The sequence below is a fragment of the Peromyscus californicus genome, unplaced genomic scaffold (genome assembly GCF_007827085.1).
Source record: "Peromyscus californicus insignis strain IS unplaced genomic scaffold, ASM782708v3 Scaffold_23__1_contigs__length_62951481, whole genome shotgun sequence".
NCBI classification, from domain to species: Eukaryota; Metazoa; Chordata; class Mammalia; order Rodentia; family Cricetidae; genus Peromyscus; species Peromyscus californicus.
In genome coordinates this window covers 45,413,305-45,435,432 of record NW_026294534.1, presented here as the reverse complement: position 1 = coordinate 45,435,432, position 22,128 = coordinate 45,413,305, and the positions used below count along the sequence as shown (strand labels likewise).

The window sequence follows — 22,128 nt, the reverse complement described above, 5'->3', positions numbered from 1 at the left end:
GAGGAAGAATTCATGTGCATATATATGTGTAACAGAAAAAGAAAGCAGAATAAATTTGTAAAATATGAATGTTTCTGTTTTCTGTTAAATCTTTGTTTTGTGTTTTTAATATAATTTATGCCTAAGCTTTATCAGGTTAACAGAAAATCACTACTCAGGCTTATTTTTTTTTTTTTTTTTTTTGAGACAGGGTTTCTCTGTGTAGCTTTGCGCCTTTCCTGGATCTCGCGCTGTAGACCAGGCTGGCCTCGAACTCACAGAGATCCGCCTGCCTCTGCCTCCCGAGTGCTGAGATTAAAGGTGTGCGCCACCACCGCCCGGCTCAGGCTTATTTTTGAATAACACTGAGTTACAGGATGTCCGTTTTATTTAAAAATATAATATATATGTAATAAAAAGAATATATTATTATTGTATATTTTTTGAAAACACTGCAATAAAGAATGTGTTTAAAATTAATATAGAACTCTAGTCTGAGTCCTTAAAATAAATGTCATGGAATCTTTAAAATGATAATCATGAAATCCTTAAAATAAGATCATGGAGTCTAAGTGACCTGCCACATGCAGTCAAGTCAACTAGTGTCGGTCACGGAAGTGGAATATTTCTTCATTGTTCACTCTGACTTTTTAAAAAGTTTAATGTCTGCCATCACGAGTTTTATCATATAAAGAAAACAATCTAGAAAAACTAACTTTACGTCTTTAAAACCGCACTTAGAAATTAAATGTGATCTAAGTATCAGAGAAAGGACTCAAGCACCCTTCATCTAATGAATATTACTCATGGATGATTGCATCCATAAGGAAACTCTAACCAAAACACACAGAAGTATTTAGAACACAGTGACACACACCTATGCCTCACATTCTTCTAATAAAATAGTATTATATTCTCAGTATTTTGTCATCTCGACTTTTTTTTTGAAAAATTAATGGAGTATCCGCCAAAAACAACCAGAAACATTTCCATATATTAACATAATTATGGAGGCCCACTTAAAACAATTTGTGTGTATGGGTACACACATGTGTGCAGTTGTGCCCATGTACAACATGGATGTGGAAATCAGGACTGCTCTAGATGCTGGCTTCATTTTTCACTTAAGAAGACAGGGCCTCTCATGGCTCTGGAACTTTTCTTTATACTGTAGGCTAGCCTAGCTGGCCAGTGAGCATAAGGGAGGCTGTCTCCTCCCTTATAGCCACCACGGAGCTTCCAGGGGTGCTGCTGTGCCATGATCTTGTTTGGAAATCTGAGCTCAGGTCATCTTGCTGTAAGGCATTCAATTTACTGAAGGAGCTATCATCCAGCCCCAAAGCCTATTTTTAATCAAATTGGTAACTTGATATCATAACCTGTGGTCATATTCACATATTAATATTATAGCTAAGAGTCTTCAGACAGTATAGTCATCAGTATAACTGGCATGGGAACAAAAGAATTTATTAATGCAGGCAGTAATGATACAAACACTAGTTATATTTGTTTTGCTGACAGAAGAAAAATAAATCAGTTTGAATGAGTAATATGATCTCACTAAAATGTATTTTTACTTAGTTTTTATTTAGAATTTAAAGGCCTTGTTCATCACTAGCAGCACACACTATTTGTTTCTTTGGATTATGAACTGGACTGATATCATTATGCCAAGAAGAGGCTCAGTCAAACTTGGAGATATTGTAATTAGAGTAGGGTTATATTTTGTCACAAGAGAAATGTTGTTGAGCTTTCCATTTACATTAATAGAATAAAATATGGTTAAAATGAAGTAAGAAAATGTCAAATAATTATTGGTAAATTATGTAATTGAAAATGAGGCTAGAGAGTTTATTCTGAATCAAATGGGGACGAGATAGATACACCAAAGTAAAGAAAATCAATATATCTTAAATGTACTAAAATAATATAAGCTATTTAATTATTCACCTATTATTTATTTTATTTTTACAGTGATGGGGTTTAAAACCCAGGTTTTGTGCATGCTAAGTAACACTATATTACTATGCTATATTTTGATCCCTAATGAAAGCCTATAAGCTACAGAATTCATGAATATATTTAGTTTGACAGGGGAAACAACCCTTTATGTGAATAAAGATTGAATGAATTGAAATGTGTGAATGAAAACTGAAATAGCTCAGGACAAAAATTGATTAGCAGTATTAGCAAATGATTGGATGAAAATGAAAAAAATCACAATTAGGAGAAATGACTGAGGGAAAGAATTTGGTGGATACTTAGATATTGATCAAATGGGGAACTTAATAGTTATTAGCAATTCGTAATTATTCGTAATGACTCATTGGCTTCTAGCATGGGAAATGTAGGAAGTGATGACTGAAGTGATGAAATCTGAGAACAAAGAATGTAAAATACTATCAACATAGTACATTCCATCCTGAACATCTTCCATCTGAGGTACATTGACATGTACGGTAGGAAGCTGAGTAATGCCTACAGCGTAGGTGCCTTTTACTTGAGTAAGTGCTGTGTTTAATAACTTGTTTATAAATAATAGTACGTGGCAGAAATGATAGAATGTTACGTCCAGGATTACATCACAAATATACTGTGGGCTGAACTTAGCATCTCTCTTCTGTATCTTTACTGTGTTTTTGCTTTAGAGAAGCCAAAGCCAAGTACTATGGAGGTAGCAGCCCCATGGGGAGATTTACACTCGTTAAGCTGTCAAGCCAATTTCCTCCTTTACCCCAGCTGAAGCTTACACAAGATTCTGACCTTATCCAACAGCTTGGCTGAACTATTCAAATGTTTTAACACATCACCCTGTTTGTCTCAAATGCCACTAAGACTTTCTTACATGTGTACTTATTTATGCATGGAGTGCTAGTTGTAATTTAGTTATATTTTCATATCAAAAGGTTTATCATCTAGTCTGTTTATTGACAACTGGGAGAATTTTTTGGCTTGTAGCCATCCTAAAATAATCATTAAGTTTCTTCATTACTAAATTTTATACTTTTGTTATATATCCTAACAAAATTTTGCAATGGATTTGCAATAGTTTTACAATGGACTAGGAGGTAACTGTACTCAATTAATTAAGATAAAATACAATCTAAAAGGTAAACATATCCTAATCATTTCAATAATCAAGTAGGGAATTACATGATTTTATCAATACAAAATCCATTGAGTCTAATTTATGAGCTCATGATTGTGCAGCCGTCCATTGGAGCATGTGCAACCTACCAAGGGCCACATCCTGCCAGAAAACTGGCACTCTCTCTTCGCAGTCATCAACTGTCAATAACCACTCAGCAAGGGGTTTAGGGTTTGTGTGATACTCCTTCATCAATACTTGGATGTTTGGTGACTTGATCTTTTGTTAACTATCACAGCTGCTGTGAGTACATGAGTGTTTGCATGAGTACTGCCATGATCAGAAGACAGTCCTCCCGAACTCCAAGCTCTTACAATAATTCCGCCCTCTTTTTCAAGATATGCCCTGACACTTGGTGGGAGGGTGTGTGATACAGGTGTCACAATTATGACTGAGCACTCCCCAAACACTTATTACACCGCAGATTGCCATATAAAAAGCACAGTTGCTGAATCTATTAGTCAGGGAGACCCAAGAGACTTCCAAAACAATATAGAGTATTGACATTTATTCTTGGTTGTCTGCCAGAACTTAATGGTAAGAGCCTATTGCTGAAAACACCATCTACACATACACCCTTTTGTTATAGAAAATGGAGAAATGCCGGGTAGTGGTGGCACATGCCTTTAATCCCAGCACTCGGGAGGCAGAGCCAGGCGGATCTCTGTGAGTTTGAGGCCAGCCTGGTCTCCAAAGTGAGTTCCAGGAAAGGTGCAAAGCTACACAGAGAAACCCTGTCTCAAAAAAACAAAAACAAAAAAAAACAAACCAAAAAAAAAAAAAAAAAAAAAAACCAAGAAAATGCCTGGCAATATATATTCTTGGGTGCAAAGTCCATGAATGCTATGGGGGTAAACAACTACTTTCTGATTAGAATCAAGGCCTGACCCGCAGAAGGAAATCCATGCCTAGCCCCAGGGCAGAACAAACTACATTAATTTGCTAAGTGGACATACTATCATGCTATCTTCTAAATAAGCATTACTCAGCTTTCAGTCTTCTTCAGAGAAGCATCTTTCAGCAGTGACTGGTCAATGTGTAGAGAATAAGCCTCTCTGAAACAGTCTGCCATTAAGGGCACATCAGTTTCCTCGCTTTATACATGGCCAATATAAGGTAAAATTAGATTTCACATCTATGTTGGAATATTTCTGCTTATTTCTTCTATGCTAGAGTAGTTTTTTTTATTATGAATAGGTAGCAGCCAATAAATAAATAAACCAGTCAATCCATGTTATTGACTTATGTTGTCTTATCGAGGATAGGCTATAATCCAGCAGTGGTATTCACATCTGGAAATTCTGGAAGAAGTTCTAAGGTATGATTCCTATGGGTATTGCTGAGGGAAAGTCAGTTTATAAGTTCTTCCACTGATGCAAGAGCTATTTGTTTATTTGTTTTAGCCTAATGAAGATATAATCAGTTCCCAGAGGTATTTTCTTTCCCTGAGGAACTTGCTTTGAAAGTTTTCAAATCCAAAACAACAGTCTCAAGAATTGCTACCTGTGTTTTGAGTTTAAATTTTATGTTCCTCAACATTTTTCAAAATGATTTTTTAATTGTCTTAGATTTATCTTCTCTAGAAAGATCAGTTAATTTATTGTCATATTCCATATCAATGTATGACAAACCTCTAGTTATTTTATTACATTTTTATATAGTACCTTTATTAATAAAACAATGCCAGAAATAAATGATAAAAATATAGTGCATGAAAATTAAGGTAACAATAGATACATCTTTTATTCATTTTATTTTTTGTAAGTAATAGTGTCGTGTGTTATTTTTCAATCATAACATAGATAATCAGCCAACATAGATTATTATGCTTATAAACAGTTTTCATTGGGGCTTTTCTCAACTATAGCACAAATTTTCTTTGTTAGTTACGATTGTTAACTAGCTTGTAAGATTGAAAAGGGTAATAAAACTGACAATCCATGATGTCCACAGATGTGATATATCAATGCTTATGAATACCCTTAAATAATTCAGTTCTGATGTATTATAGTGAATCTACAGTAATAGATATATTGATAAACAAATTAATATTTTCAGAACTTTTTCTTCATCATTCCCTGATTTAAATTTTCTTCTATATCTATTGGGTTCCAAGGTGTAAGTCACTTCACATTTCACAATGCTTTTTTGAAGTAATCAAGAAATAATTAAATGTGATTTTTAGGTTTCAACACCCTTTTGGTTTTTCAAAGTAATAATTTCTCCCTCTATTGAAAATAGATTTTTATATGATATATTCTGACTACGATTTTCCTCCCCATCTCCACTCCTGTCCAGATCTCCATCTTTTCTGCCTCTCATCAGAAAACCAACAGGTAGCTAAGGAATAATGATAAAATAGGATAAAACAAAAACAAACAAACCAGAACAGGACAAAACAGAGTCCTAACAACACTCTGCTTTCCTCATAGATCAGTCCTGGTTCAGCCATCATCAGAGAAGCTTCCTCCTGCCACAGGTAGAAACAAATACAGAGACCCACAGCCAGACAATAAGCAGAGAATGAGAAACTTCAGAACACTCAGTCTTAAATGGGACGTCTCCTTCAAATCCCTTCCCTCAGATCTTAGCGAGCCCTGCAGAAGAGGGGCCAGTGTAAGGGCGTAAATATATTTATTATGTTTTTGTAAAATTCATTCTGTACACTTGCAGATCAAGGTTGCTCTTCTGTGATATGTGGGCTGTTAGGTTTTAAAGACTATCTTGGAATACAATTAAAGAGCTTAGTATTTGATGTACTAAGACCTATTTTAAGTTTAATATTTTACCTTGCAAAAGCTTTAATTAAAGATGTTATTTTAAAAGAGAGAGAGAGAGAGAGAGAGAGAGAGAGAGAGAGAGAGAGAGAGAGAGAGAGAGAGAGAGAGAGTTGATGGAGGACACCAGGAAAGCAGGCCTTTTAAAAACACCAGGACCAACACATATTTGAATTCACAAAGGCTATGACAATGTCCACAGGGCCTGCACAAGTCTGCACCAGATGGGGCCCTAGAGCTGAAAGGAGAAGTGAAAACATGCTCCCATCCCTAACCGAGAAGCTATCTCCAGTTGATAACCACTGTAAATGAAAAATTAATTTTCTTCAAGGGAGTCTCTCTGAGATAAAAAAAATTCTTAAGGGCATGCCCCATGCCCAGCAGAATATGATCTACACAAAATGAACTCAACAGCATCTTTGCAGGTTCAACGTCTTGTAATGTTGAGTCAGGGCACTTTTTTAACCTTGCGGGTCCCTTGTGTATATATATATTACAACCTTCAGTTTTGTGTTTTTATGGGATTCCTGTGTGTTTCAACATGTGTCTCTGCATTTATATGTGTTTCTTGTACTTTTTCTAAATATCTTTTCTTTTCTTTTTTGAGATAAGGTCTCACTATGTAACCGTGGCTGGAATTTGCTATATAGATCAAGCTAGCTAGAACTCACAGAGCTTCACTTAAAGACATATACCACTACAACTGGCATCAAAATGAAAATTTGAAGATATTGCCTAGAACATGCTTAAAGTTCTCATTCGAAATAATTTCAATATCTGACTATGTAGTTTCCTCAAAATTAAGTTTCAAATATATTATTTTTATGTTCAAATATAAATTAAAAATGTCTATTGCAAAAATTATCAGAAATGGTATCAATTCTCTAAGTGTGGTACAAGAAATAGCATCTATAGCATTGCCTATAAAAACATTAGAACTGTAAAGTTTTAAGCCCTAACTCACAACTGCTGACCTAGTAACTCAAGATGTACAGACAATGAATCAGAAATCTATGCTCTAACATACCTCAAAATAAGTAAGACTAATGACTGAAATATGAGACCTACTCCTTGAGCTGGTGGTGTTGAATACACTTGTTGAATTAATAGGGATAAATGAATTTGAGTGTCACAAACATTTATTGCAAAATGTGCTTAGTAGTAATTTTTCATTTATGTATTATTCACTTCTAAAAATTTAGGAAAAAATCCTCATCCTTATTTGTCAAAGAGAGATACTAAATCATTTGAAGGATTTTAATTTAAGATTATAATAATCCTAAATCCAAATGTCTTTATATTCCATTCACCTCTTTAAAATAATAATATTCTGCATTTGATATTTTTATTCTAAATATACAAGAAGAATAAACAGATAAGACCCTGTTGCTGAAGTTACCAAATAGAACATCTAAAAATCAAGCTAATGTTTTTTAATATGCATTGAGTAATTGTATGAGTTATTGCATCTCTCAACCTCATATGAGAAGCTTCTTTTTGTACGAGATGACAAGTGACAACGAAACCCACAACTAACTGTTTAGATGAAGAGAACAAGAGATAGTGGAACACTCAGTCCTAAATGGGACAACTCTATCAATCCCTTTTCCTCTGAATCCCAGGAATCATTATGGAAAATGGAGCACAAGGATTGTCAGGACATGGTGGCAGAGGATTACAAGTAAACAGTTTTTTTTAGACACAGTAGGGAAACTGCACACATGTTCTCACAACAATTGTGATAACACATGCAAGATGATCTTTAAGTTCAAGACAGAACAAATCCCAGCGTGGAGAGGGCAGGTGGGTACAGCACTCCTTTAGAGGAGGGGTTGTTGGCTCTTGATAGCTGCTTTGGAGTGGTTTTCTTTAAGGGTGTGGCCTCTGGTTGTCAACCAAGCACTAGAGGAATACAGCTCGACAAGAATATTTGAACAGCACAAATTGGAGCTGAGTTTAAAAAAATAGAAAGAGGACACAGAAAGGGAATGGAGTGGTGGATCTGAAAGAAGAGAGCTGATTTTAATATGATTAAAATACATTGTAAGAAATTATTTAAAACTTAAAAAAATACAATTAATAAAAGAATGAGGTAAAAAAGAATCCAGTCCAACTAAAAATCTAGGGCCAACCCCTGCATAAGAGAGACAGTTGTGTAGCTTGATCTGTTTAAGGGCCCCCCTGTCAGTAGGATCAGGATCCATCCCTGGTGCATGAGCTGACTTTTTGGAGCCCCCTACCTATGGTGGGACACCTTGCACAGCCTTGATGCAGGAGGAGGGGCTTGGACCTGCCTCTACTGAATGTACCAGGCTCTGCTGACTCCCCATGGGAGGCCTTACCTTGTTGGATGAGAGAATGGGGGGTGGGTTGGGGGTAGAAAGGCTGGGAGGCAGGAAGAGGGAAGAGAGGGGGATCTGTGGTTGGTATGTAAAATGAATAAAAAAATTCTTAATAAGAAAAAAATATGGGCCAAGATCTGGGGTCATAATATATATAACTATCTATCTATCTATCTATCTATCTATCTATCTATCTATCTATATCTATATCTATATCTATATATATTTACTTAACACATGTTAAAAAATAAGAAGTAGTACTGCCTTCCAAACAATAAAGAATAAAAGGCATGCTACAGAAAGAAGAAAACTTAGAGTACATATTGGACTAAACAATCATTAAAAATAGGGTAAAATGTTGTCAACTGCCTTGTATATTTAGCAAAACTCACCCTTTCCAAAATCTTAAAAAGGAACAAAATTTAGATTTTTTTAGAAGAATAGGTGAAAAAGTCTTACTAACATCCATAGATCAGTAAGTTTTAAGTATTACAGTTCCTCTAAGTTTCACACTCATGTCTTCAACTTGAGTGAAATCTTCTACTAAGCAAGTGTAGCACCTAGCTAAATATAAAGACTTTATCCTTCCTTCCTTCCTTCCTTCCTTCCTTCCTTCCTTCCTTCCTTCCTTTCTTTCTTTCTTTATTGGTTTTTTGAGACAGGGTTTTTCTGTGTAGCTTTGCACCTTTTCTAGAACTCACTCTGTAGCCCAGGCTGACCTTGAACTCATAGAGATCCACGTGCCTCTGCCTCCCGAGTACTGTGATTAAAGCTGTGTACCAAAGACTTATTCTTTTTTGGCCCATTATAAAGAATCAGTTGAACAACGAGTTGGATATTTTTGAAAAGATTAACAAGACTAATAAATCTTTTTTTTCTTTTTTTTAAATTTATTTTAATTTATTTTGCAATACAATTCAGTTCTACATATCAGCCACGGATTCCCTTGTTCTCCCCCCTCCCGTCCCCCTCACCTTCCCCCCAACCCCCCCCCCCCCCATTCCCATCTCCTCCAGGGCAAAGCCTTCCCCACAGACTGAGGTCAACCTGGTAGACTCAGTCCAGGTAGGTCTAGTCCCCTCCTCCCAGGCCGAGCCAAACAATCCTGCATAGGCCCCAGGTTTCAAACAGCCAACTCATGCAATGAGCACAAGATCTGGTCCCACTGCCTGGATGCCTCCCAAACAGATCAAGCCAATCAACTGTCTCACCCATTCGGAGGGCCTGATCCAGTGGGGACCCCTCAGCCATTGGTTCATAGTTCATGTGTTTCCATTCATTTGGCTATTTGTCCCTGTGCTTTATCCAACCTTGGTCTCAACAATTCTCGCTCATATAAACCCTCCTCATTCTCGCTAATTGGACTCCCAGAGATACACCCGGGGCCTAGTCATGGATCTCTGCATCCAGATCCCTCAGTAGTTGGATGAGGTTTCTAGCACAACAATTAGGGTGTTTGGCCATCCCATCACCAGAGTAGGTCAGTTCGGGCTGTCGGGGCTGGAGAGATGGCTCAGAGGTTAAGAACACTGACTGCTCTTCCAGAGGTCCTGAGTTCAATTCCCAGCAACCACATGGTGGCTCACAACCATCTGTAACGAGACCTGGTGCCCTCTACTGGCCTGCAGGCATAATGCTCTATACATAATAAATAAATAAATCTTTAAAAAAAAACAAAGACTAATAAATCTTTAGCAATAAACAAAAAGAGCGGGAGAGAACCCTAATTAATAAACTCAGAGATGGAAAATGAGGCATTAAAACAGTCACCAAGGAAATTCAGAGACCATAAGGACATTCTTTAAAAATCGATGTTCCACCAAATTGGAACGTCTGAAAGAAATGAATGAATTTTGAGATATATTTGGCACACCAATATTAAATCAAGATGAAATAAATGATTTAAATAGAACCAGATCTATTGAGATAGAAGCAGTAATTAAAAACATACTAACTAAAAGTAAGCCCGGGGACCAGAGAGCTTCAGTGAAGAATTCTACCAAGCTTTCAAAGAAGAGCAGTAAAATTCCTAAAATTATTACATAATAGAAAATGAAGGAACCCTTCCCAGTTCCTTCACTGAAGCCAGTATCACCCTGATACTAAAACCAGACAAAGACCAAACAGAAAACTTAAAGGCCAATATCTCTGATGAACACAGACACAGACATTCATTCTCACTTTCTCCTCTTAATGCAATGAGTTTCCTCATGAAAACAATTTTGTTAGGGGAAATATAAAATGCATTTTCATCCCAGAATCCCAGAACAGAAAGAAGTATTCAGATTTTGTCTCGCACGTCTGAAGTTGCATTTCACATGGAAGTGAAAAAGAAGGCAATTACAACTCTTTGCCATAGGGTAGTCATAACAAATGGCTCAAAGATTTCAGTGCTCTGATATTTAGTGATTAAAACATAGAAGAATAATGCCCTCTTTATATTTTCACTGTTCATTTTTATAAATAAATAACAATATTCTTTCTGAAACATACTCCAGTGTTGTTATGCATCATCTGAGCATCATGGCAGCTTTTATAACACTCTTTGTTCAGTGGCCTGAGGAAGCTTTAGTCAGTATTTGCTACTAGACCCTTACAATAACCAACACTCTAATAAAATATATAAAGTTAGTTGTTGGCTAAAAAAAATTATTCAATTTTTAATTGTGAGCCAATGTAATTTGAGAGCAATAGCATCTGACAGAGATGGAGAGTGAGTAATGGTTATGGGTTTTTCAATATAGGGAGTTAAGTGAATACATGAATTCTATATCATAATATGTTAAAAGCTTTCTCCCTACTCTGCTGAATATATATTTAGAGAATTAGTCATCTTAAAATATCTTAGCATCCCTGTGTTGTACTGGTGTTTCTATAACTGTAGAATTCAAAAGAAAGCAGAGTACCAATGTTAAGACCAAATATTATATTGATGATATAAATTTAAATAGAACATAAAATTTTACGTAATTTTCCATGAAAAATATTTTAACCATATAAAATAAGCCATAGATTCAATGTACAGATTACTAATATTTTTATGAAAGAGATACATAGACACATTCATAAAACCTGTTAGCCCTTAAAGGTAGACACAAATGTCAGTAATAAGTATTTGTTACCTCTTTGAAGAATTAAGCTTTTATCTAGTGTCTTAACAAATTTGTATATAAAGATAGCATTATATTAATAAACATTTTCCCGTGTATCTTTTTTGTTTACTATATAACTGGCATCTAAATTATGAAGTTATTTTGACTTTTCAAGATTTCATTTTCAACTTTACACAGTAGTGATTTCACAAGTTTTAAATATGTACACTTGTAATAAGTGTATAAAAATATTAGTAACCAAAACTGGAGGGAGAAAAAGATGAACATCAAAATGTCCTGAATAAATGATCCTGACTCATCATTAATTTAAACTTAATTGTTATGATTTCATGAGGTTTTTTATTTAGATTTAAAATAGCAGTTAATTCTAGAAATTGATATATGAAACATAAAAATTAAGAATACAAGAATAAAAATTATGTTATTTACACGTTATTCTTAGAACTTATTACCACAGAAATTTATTCATTAGAAATATTCAATGAACTCTTATCTTATTTACTTGTCCTAGATAATTTCAAACTGCAATTTCTACCATTTTGGTTTCCTTTATCAACACAGAAATGAACAAAGAAAGCCCATGAACAGCAAAGGTTGAAATTGTTATTCTATTATTCCTTAATCAACATCATACAAAATGTTTTAAGATCTAACTCTCGTTCCAAATTTTTGTAACTATCTGACGAACTTGACAGTCCAATGTGTTTCGCTTAATTGCTAGACTTGGGATGCTAAAAATATGTGGGTTCTTCAATAACAGAAAAGGAAAAATCTCTTCAGTCTGCTGAAAGCTGCTATCAAACTGCTGAATATTATCAGGTTGAAGAATAGAAGATTATTTTGGTTCAAATCTAATGACATAAAATGGAGTCAAGGCAGCACTCTCCCAAGTCTTCAGTTGCTTTGTAAGAACTGTCTCTGGGAGGAGATGTGCTCACACTTCCTCTTTTCTTGTATGGTTGACATTATCTTCATCCTCTTCTCTCCCTTCCTCTACGGTCTTCCCCTTCTCTGTCACCCATTACCATTTCATCATCCCCAGATATGAAGGGACTTGCTTTGTCAGTTAGGTGCAAAAAGAACTAGAATTCTTACCTTTAAGGAGTTTGTACTTTGAAAAAGCAGACAAGAAATAACATCTATACATAAACGTATGAACAATAAGACATGCTGTGTATTAAATGTCAAACATTTAGAAAATAGCTGTTAGGACAACTCAAAGTGATTTATCTTTCAATACTTACTTTCTGCCTCTAGGGAAAGTGCTTAGCTACTTAGAACATAGTCACAATGTGCTATGAAGAGAGGAACCAAGAGTGGATATTTGATTAATACACTTTTATGTACAGAAACTACAGTAGTTCCAATTGTTCATGATTAAATTTGATCCAGTAACACAAAACACAAAGAAAATCATTCTGAAAATGTTAGTTTCTGAAAAATGAAGAAAAAGAGTGCATATTTCAAAACAGGAGGCAACATGAGTGATACTTTATGTAACATTCTTCTCGTGAAAAGAACCCATCATAGCCCTCTATCAAACATTCTAAAAGTCCAATTAAACATTTTAAAAATTCATCATATCTTATATGTGTTTTGGAAAGCAATCTGGTTATAACAGTATCCAGTGCCTTCATATGCTGATATTTTTTTATTTCTAAAGGAATGCACAACATTTAAAGCCAACAACCACCCTCACTTTGTTTTTGGCTCCCATATTTGTTAGTATTATAAATTAACTCCTCAGTGAACACTATAAATGGTCCCCAGTAATGGACTGGTTTTCTTCTAAGATCAAGATTCATCTTTCTATTCACAATTAGAGAAAAACCAACCAGTGATCATCTATCATTCGTAGTTTCACAGAACAAAAAAGAAACCTGGTCCAGGTTAAGACTATCCAAGATGAAATTCCCAGCTCAACTTGAGAGCACGTGGGAAAGTATGAATCGATTCTGTAATGTCGGGAATCTATACTCGTGGCATCTGTTAGGAGGGATGCTATCCAAAGTGAGTTTAGAAAATAATGTGGGCGTTCTGCTTTCTATGCATGCAAACTTTCAGTATTTAGAAAACTGGGAAGGGTGGGTATGGGCTGGGACTGGCTAGGAACAAAGGATGCAGAGAGACTAAAATTGTCGTATTAGATGTTACCTTTTGTGTTAGGAATCCACTATGTGAGCTATTTTCTTCTGGACAATGAGGGAATAAGTAATTTCTAAGACACACCACTTTAATTACTTCAGTCTGTCACACTGCACTTACCATAACTGCTGAAATACTTCAGCTTAAGTCCACCTTTAAGCAGTCAGTGAAATGACGTTAATACCTTTTACTTGAAAGAGTGAATAGACACTCATTTTACAGAACTGGCTGTGTATTTATAACAATCTGCATCTACCCTCTTCCACAAGAGATTGGAAACCTGTTAATAAGTTTCTTAGAGCTCAGAGATAAAAGGTAACACAAGTACAAAAAGCACAATTCTTACCTGATGCAGTAAAATTTTAGGGGATAAAATTATAAAAAGTATTATATCTAAATGAAAGCAGCTATCATAACTATGAGAATGCATGTGCTCTGAAAATTACTATTAAATTAGTAATACACCTAATTTCTCCCACTAAGCATTATCTTAGAGTGACATTTGATAGAAGGAAAGAATAAAAATAATTTCTTAGACAAAGGTCATTCCTGGTTGGGCCCATTAAGCTAGTAAAAACAGGGGTATCAAAGTGCAGATTTTTTATATGCTTCATCAAACATGAATTTTGATGGGCTTTTGAGACTTGTTAACCAAATACTGAGATGGCAGCTGAAGAGATGATTTGTGACGGTATTTTTTGAGATGAAGGTTACCCACTAGGTGAATAAAAACAGTTCCTTTTTCACAAGTCTGTGAATGGTCAACATTGAAACAGAAAAGGGAGGGTAATGAAATCCAAGATCTCAATAATAACTCAAAATTATTTGCTGCTGGTTTGTTACTTTACAGTAAATATTTCAACATACTAACAATTCTAAATCCATTAATATATTTAACTCTTCTATAATCTATTCTAATTCTTTTTAATATTTTTTTAAAGTTTTGTACCATCAGTATTTATTTGTAAGCACTGTTATTTTGGGGGCAGGTGTGAATATATTATTCAATTTGTGAAAATAAATGATGAAGGAAGGAAATAATTCAAACACCAAGGATGTGCTAAAAAGTAACATCAATTTGAAATTTAAGCATCTATTAGGAATACATTTAGTTAACTATCACTCACAAAATTAAACTGAATACATTCTTCAGAGACTTTATACAGAAAACTCCTTAATTAATGTTGATTTTTGTTTCAGTTAGAGCTGATTTTATGATACCAAATAGAGATTGACTCAGATTTGCTGAGAGATGGACAACAGTTAGGAAAATATGTGAAGAAATATGGAAATGAACCAAGATTTAGTGTTTTCTGGGTTTAACATGTGAGTAAATTGACTCAGCTTATCTTTTCAGTCAATAATGACTTTCATGTGGTAGGTTGATGGTCCACATCAATTTTTTTTTTTTTTTTTTTTTTTTTGCTCTTGTGAAGGATATCTGTAAGTGGTTCAAAACCAAGAATGAAGAGTACAAAATGTCGTCATAAATTACAGAACATGGCTGATGCATCTGCTAAAAGTGTGTGGTTGAAGCAGTCACTATGGAGGGCGTGGGGCAGACAGGCAATTGTTGACTCAGTATGAAACAGGGTGTGTTGAAAAGCTCACATTCTGGTGTCAGGTGTGATGGTATTGAACCCAACTTTACCATTACTGTCTGCTCTGTAAGTCGGGTTTAGTTAATTAACCTATTTGATTTTTAGTTTCCTCAATGTAAGTACCAATTAAGGTTACTGTGAAGAGTCAATGAGTTAATTTATGTTAAGTCCTTAGGCTAATGTCTGTTTCTGAAATCACAAGGCAATTATGTCTGCTAACATTCCCTAGTATGGTAAAGCCAAGGTTGTCTTACCTTTTCATAAATCTTCCCATCAGGAATGTTAAACAATCATCTTTCAAATAAAAAATAACCCTTTTCAATTTTTTCAAAGACTTTCAGTCAGTCTATATATTATATATAAACTTTTCTGTACAGACCCCTATTTAGTCATGGGTGTATCTGCATGTATAATGCAGCACATAATTATGAGGTTACATATCAAATGTAAGTACATATTCTCAATGATGTGGCTGTATCGGTGTCACCCACACTTTTGTCAGTGACCCCTCACTTACATTCCTCAAGGAAACCCAATACATTCTTGGTTTATCTTTGTTGCACTATCTGGGGTGAACAGATGTTTACTAACATCTCCCCAAGAAAACATACCACTTGACACCTGAACAAGGTAGTGAATTAACCAAAATAGTTTAGCAAGAGCAACTACACGAACTTTTTCTTAGATAACAAGGCATGCAGCTAAGGCTGAACCATCTAAGGGTAGAACTGTATCAGGGGCAATAATGAAAAATAAAAACAAAAAAAATAGTGTATAGTATTCTTAATTATGAGGTTAATTAATTACCAGTATTGAAAATGAATCAAAAGGAAAATGAACTTGGATGTTGTTCTTCCCTGTATGTGTTGCTGGCTTTAAAAAGTTAAGAGTATGCTGGCATAAAACATTAGTTGGTAATATTGTGTTGAGATGAGAATAAGAATGGGTGTATGATAGGGACTGAAGTGGTGAAAATGGACTTCATTTCTATTTAATCTGACCTTTTGCTTTTACTAGTGATATAGTATTTGGTGGTCATCAAAGACTATTGCCATTGACAAAGCATAACAGGCATCAGTGTTGACTAGGAAGTCTGTGGTTGATTGGTTCATCTTGTATCTGTGCCACAGATACATCACAATAGGAAAACCTGGTGATTAATACCATGGCTGCTACCTTTTCTGTCACTTCCTCTACCCACTGTTTCACCAGATTTCCTCTGTAAATCCCTCCTAATTCAGTGATGTCATGACTGAAATTGTTTACGAGGAAAGAGTCATCCATTTATTTGGGTACCTAAACATGTACCCACTAATTCACTAATTATTAGAAACTCTTTTAACTACTCATGTATTTTCCTATTAGGAACTGACAAAATGTCTTAGACATAAATGCAAGTTTACAAATAAACAATATGCTCAGTATCCCTCTTTTATTATGTGTTTTGTGTGTGTTAGGGGTGTGTGTGTGTGTGTGTGTGTGTGTGTGTGTGTGTGTGTGTGTGTGTGTGTGGTATGTGCATATGTATGCATATATATGCAGGATGCACATGACCATGGACAGCAGAGATGGTGCCAAGTGTCTTGCTTTATCACTCTCTGCCTTATTCCTTTTAGACAGACTTTCCCTGAACTTGAAGTTCAGAGTTGCAGGGGAGCTCCTGGATCTGCCTGCCTCTGCCTCACAGTACCTTAGTTAGAGGCATGTACCCCAACCCACAGTGTCCCTCTTCCACAGTGTATACATTCTAAGATCTCCAGTAGACATCTGATGTCATGGACAGTAGTGAGCCTTATATTTAGAAGAAAGTAAAGCATAAACAAGGAACAGTAAGAAAGTAACAACTACTAATAAACTCATAAAACTAATAATATAATAGAATAATTGATATATTGCAATAAAAGTTGTGGGAATTCAGTGTTCCTCTTTGTGTGTGTGTGTGTGTGTGTGTGTGTGTGTGTGTGTGTGTGTGTGTGTATGTCTGTCTGTGTGTCTGTCTGTCTCAGACTAGCTTATTGTACTATACTCACTCTTCTCTGTGTGATAATATGAAATGATACAATGCCTATGTAATGAGATGGAATGGAATAAAAGACTAAGGACTTAGCATATCCTATAACTAAGACTTTTTAGTATGACAGGTGACCGCAAAACCATCACAGATTTCATATGCAGATGATTCTACCATATCATCAATCTTAGCAACATCAAAAGATGTTAAGAGTTTTCACCTTTTACTTTAAAAATGCCTTTTACAGACTTCTTTGACTTGTCTGAATTGCCAGTATTATTACTTTTGATCTTTGAGATTATTAAGCAAAGCAAGGGTTGCTTGGATACAAGCACTCTGATACTGTGATAGCCAATATCCAATAGTCAATAACTAGTCTGCAAATCAAGATGGTGAGTGGCAGGTGTGTGATATATACAGCATGGATACACTGGACAAAGGGAGATTCACGCGCTAAGCAAGATGGATTAAAATAGCATATAGTTTCCTCACACTTCCAGAACAGCAGAAAAATGAAAACTTGTATGATGTTTACTTCTGAAATTTCCCATTCAACATTTTCAGACTGCAGTGCTTGGTTAGCATGTGTACTTATGCACCAGACTACAGTTGATTATGAGTTACAAAATTTATACAAATTTAATCATAAATAAGCAGGATATTATTGTGTCATTTTAATTAGTCATAAAAATATTTATAACCTTTACTCAACATCTCTATAAAACCAGGAGCATTTGATGTGATGGCATGGCCACCATCCTTTCTTTGATGACAATTATATTAGGTTATTATGACCATACCCAAAGGCCAAGTTCAACATAGTCTGCTTTTGTGTTTCCCCATTTAGTCCTAGAATGCTGCTGCTCTGATTGAACACATGCTTAAGGAATTGGATTTCACTTAGAGAGCATGTTTTATAAAAGCGATCTTTGAAAACATTAGAATCCCTTCAGTGCAATGAGATACTGTTGGTGAGGGCTAAGAAAATGATGGAGCAACAGATTAAGGAATTCCATTTTAGAATTGTAACAAAGCATGGACTGGTGGAACAGAATGTCTGCTGAAGTCGCCCGTACTCTTAAATTATTCACCCTCCTAATCTCAATATGCATCAGGATAGAAGTCACAATTGTTCGTTCTTGATTGTCTTTTACAGACAACATGGGAAAAAGTACATGAATATAAAGAAAAACAGATTTCTTATGGAGGACCCTTCTAATTCCTTAAGCATCAACTAAATATAGTTTTCTGCTATATTTAATTAAACTGTTGGATTCAATTTTACCTTCTACTGGAATTTAAAAGGTGGTATAGGCAAATGCTAATACAAATTTAAATCTTTCTGATTTATATCAAGGAAATAAAGTTGCTTCTGCTTCCCCTGCAGGAGAACAATTTTCAGAGTAACTGGAGGAAAAAAGGATCACAAATAATGACATCACTTTTCTTGGTATCCGCAGCTGCTAAGGCTCCCTCAGACACATTTAACCTGTTAACCACACTCTGCGATTTAATTCCAATATTCATTTGGTGTAATACTCCTCTATTTAATAAAATCAGGTTATCTGTGGTTTACAGGCTGGTCAAGAAGCAATATCATTAAGTACAATAAAAGACATTAAATTATAAGAAGGACTGGAAAACATCTTCAACTGGAAGAGAACGCTGGTATCAGAATTTGTATTGAAAAGCCTATACCATTTAAGAAAATAGGACCAGAGGGAACATGAACTGCTGCTTTCCTTTACGGTAGATGGATCATTAAATCTGTCTACCTGAACGCTTAAAATATTTCCAATGATTCTAACTGCTTATCAAACAGCTCCTTTAACATTGAGCAATACAAAATTCACAATGCTCCCTTCTCCATTACTGTAGAGATTGTTCAAATGTAACTTGCCAACATCCAACATGTTAAAAAGTGTCATGGGTATAGCTGAGGGGAAAAGACTACTTAGGAATGAAGAGAATGAAATCTTCTCCCTAAGGAAGTCAACAAGGCTTAGAACCCTCATGTACTTACAGATGACTATATAGATTTTTTTAATTTAACATTGCTTTCGTCCACTATTTCTGATTTAAATGTGCATATGTTAGTGATGAGACACCCACTGTGACAGATTGTCCTGTCAATGTGCTACTGCCTCCCCTCTATGAACGATTTTTAGTATTGCCTGAGGAAAAAAAAAACATCATAACATCATTACATCATTTTTCTTGTTCCTTCCTCTACCAGAGCTTGCTGCGAAACATTCAGCCTGTTACCATGGTCCATGTTAAACTTGAGGTTTTATTTAGTGTAATGAGTGCCATTTGTCTACTCAAAATGATTGAACTGTCTTTTTTGCTTAAGAAGAATATGACTGTGTGCATTAAAAAGATATAAGAATAATATATTTATTTATAAAATGAAGCAGACCATTGAAATGTTCAGTATAATGTAGGGTAGAAATTGCTAAGAAAATTTACATTTCAAATTCTCTAATGAACCCTTAAATTATTTGTGCCCATGATAAATCATGTTGGTACTTATATAAAAGCTCATGTTATAGTCATGTTGATTTTTGTTTCTCTTTAAATGTGTCATTAACAAGGAAAGCATACACTTTGGAGATCATTAGCTTATCTATTATCTTTATTGTATATCGCAAACATTTACAAATTTATTCTCTGAATACAGGTGGGTATAGCATCTATACCCAAAAGGGTGTGTGCATGTGTGAGTGCATGTGTGTTAGTGTGTGTTTGTTTGTGTGTGTGTGTGTGTGTGTGTGTGTGTGTGTGTGTGTGTACTTAGAGAGGACAACCAGCATACCTGAACATTTCAACATATGAAAAAGCCTATACTGCATCCCCAAACCACCAATGACATCATTTTAAAATGCGGTTTTAAAACAAAAATGCATTTATACACATTCAAAATAATTCTTGGAAATGTATCTTTTCTTGTACTTCTCTTAACTATTTTCCTTAGGTGTATTAGGTAGCATTATTCTTTTAATCTTAAGAAAACAAGAGTGTTTTCTCTAGCATTACATAAGCCTGTGCATAGACACGAGAGCAAAGGCTGCCTCTACTGGGCTGAAACCAATTTCTTCTGAAACCCCACTTGATGTTTCAAAAATGTCTAAAGCCGCTTGAATCATTTGAAATGGGCAGTGTTTAACCAATTTTAATAGAAAAAAAAACATTTTTGCCACATATAGGCAGATATGGTTATAAAGCTTTAAAATGCATTTGAAATTTAACGTGTATTACCCATAAGTTGATTATAGTCAGCCATACAGAAAGGAAAAATATCACTAAATAGCCCCCCAAACCATGAACTTTTGCTCCTTATTTATTAAAACAGCACTGTATCCATGAAAAGCAATAAATTAAATGAGTATCAACCAAATTATACCAAATGCTGTTGGTCTTTGTTCTATCAGTTGTCTGTGCAAAGGTATTGATAATGGTTACATCATCAAATTTTTAACTGCAACTTGTGCACCATTTGTGTTTGTGGCTCAAATCTAGAATCTCTGAACTGGGCTTGACAACCATGAAAACATGAAATAAACGAAATCTAACAAAGACTAGACTAAGGGATAGTTCACCACACTGCACTGTGCTTATCACTAATGCCCGAGTATTCATTTAGCTACTTATACATGGAAGATTTTCAAATGACAACGATCGTAACAGACATTATAGCAAGTGCGAAGCATAGGAAAAAGGAAGGGAAAAATGCCTTCCAAGAGAGAAAGATTCATTAGCCTCTCTGGCAAGTGTCTAAAGCAAACAAGGAAAGAGCAAAATAACCACTTAGTTACAAATAAACCCTTTGAAAAGCACAGTACCTTTTTGTGTCTGCCCTTCTTCCATATTCTCTTCCATGGCTACCTTTCTTCGGGAGAATCTGGCGCACGGAATTAGTCAAAAGCTCAATTAGATGTTGAAAAAGCGGGTGCTTTTTTCCCCCTGGGCAGCTCCAGCAGCAGTGGCTTGGGCAAGTCCTTAGAGCTTAGCTGAGGCTCCCTCGCGCCTCTCGCTTGCTTGGAGACTGGCTGTCAAGTGTAATTTCATTCAAATTACTCTTCCGTGAAGATTATCAATTTTTCGTCTCAAAGCTGCCCATTGTGTGCCACAGCAAGCAGGTACTCAAACAAACAGCCGGATAATTTGGGGAGGGGGGTGTGGAAAGTGGAATGAATTCTAGGAGCAGGGGCACTATGATTCATAAGCCTTGCTTTGCATTTAAAATGGGGGAAAGAAATTGAGGTTTGTGTTGAAATCCCAGCTTTAAATTGGAAGCAGGCTGAACTGTGAACAGATGGAGGGGTGTCCTCCTAACATGAAGCGGACCACCAACCCATAATTCCCCCCTTTGCTACCACAGTGGGAAAGCCCAGATTTTCGTCGTGTCTTTTTGCTGCAGTAGTTTCTTCTCACCCAGTCAGATTCATTACAAAAATGCCCTTTCCTTTTACCTCCTCACGAAGTGTCTAGTTAATTTGATTTAAAGGTGCCAAGGAGGGATGCAATTAGACTATCTCGAGGCTGGTCTGTTAAAGGTTATTATTAAGAAAGGACTTTTCAGCTCACATATTTTAGAATCAAAAAGGAATAAAACATGGTTTTCAAGTGAATACGTGTAAACCTTTTGTTTTAATAAGTATTCTATTTAGTGACATAGGACTTTTACAGGAAAAGCGAGAAAATAATCTATTGATGTCTTTGTAAATTATCATTAATTCAGTCCACAGATGCTGCTGATTCCAAGTGGGAATCGTGTGACAGGAAAAATTCTAAGGGTGATTACTGGGGACGGGGTGGGGGCGACAAAAAGAACGAAAGGATTCTAGATAAGGAACAACAGGAGAGTATGTGGTAATGGGAATCTGCACACTGATTTGGAATGCAAATCACAAGGCTGCAGTCTGACAATAAATTAGCAATCGTGCTCAACCTATTGAGTGACAGCACACAAGGAGACGCTCAATACTTCACAAAAGGTACAGGAAGAAAAT

The 22,128-nt window shown here is 35.6% G+C and overlaps 1 protein-coding gene across 2 annotated transcripts in view; it reads right to left on the bottom strand.

The window, feature by feature from the left end:
- Gpm6a (glycoprotein M6A) overlaps positions 1-22,128 on the bottom strand; it is a 275,020-nt gene that overhangs the window by 93,618 nt on the left and 159,274 nt on the right. The window contains exon 1 of one of the 2 annotated variants that reach the window (XM_052752305.1): positions 20,959-21,533. The exons of the other annotated variant lie outside the window; for it this stretch is intronic. Within the exon in view, the coding sequence (XP_052608265.1) occupies positions 20,959-20,995 (37 nt within the window). The 5' untranslated portion in view covers positions 20,996-21,533. Of the gene's footprint in view, positions 1-20,958; positions 21,534-22,128 lie in introns of those variants that run through there. 2 annotated transcript variants of the gene reach the window in all.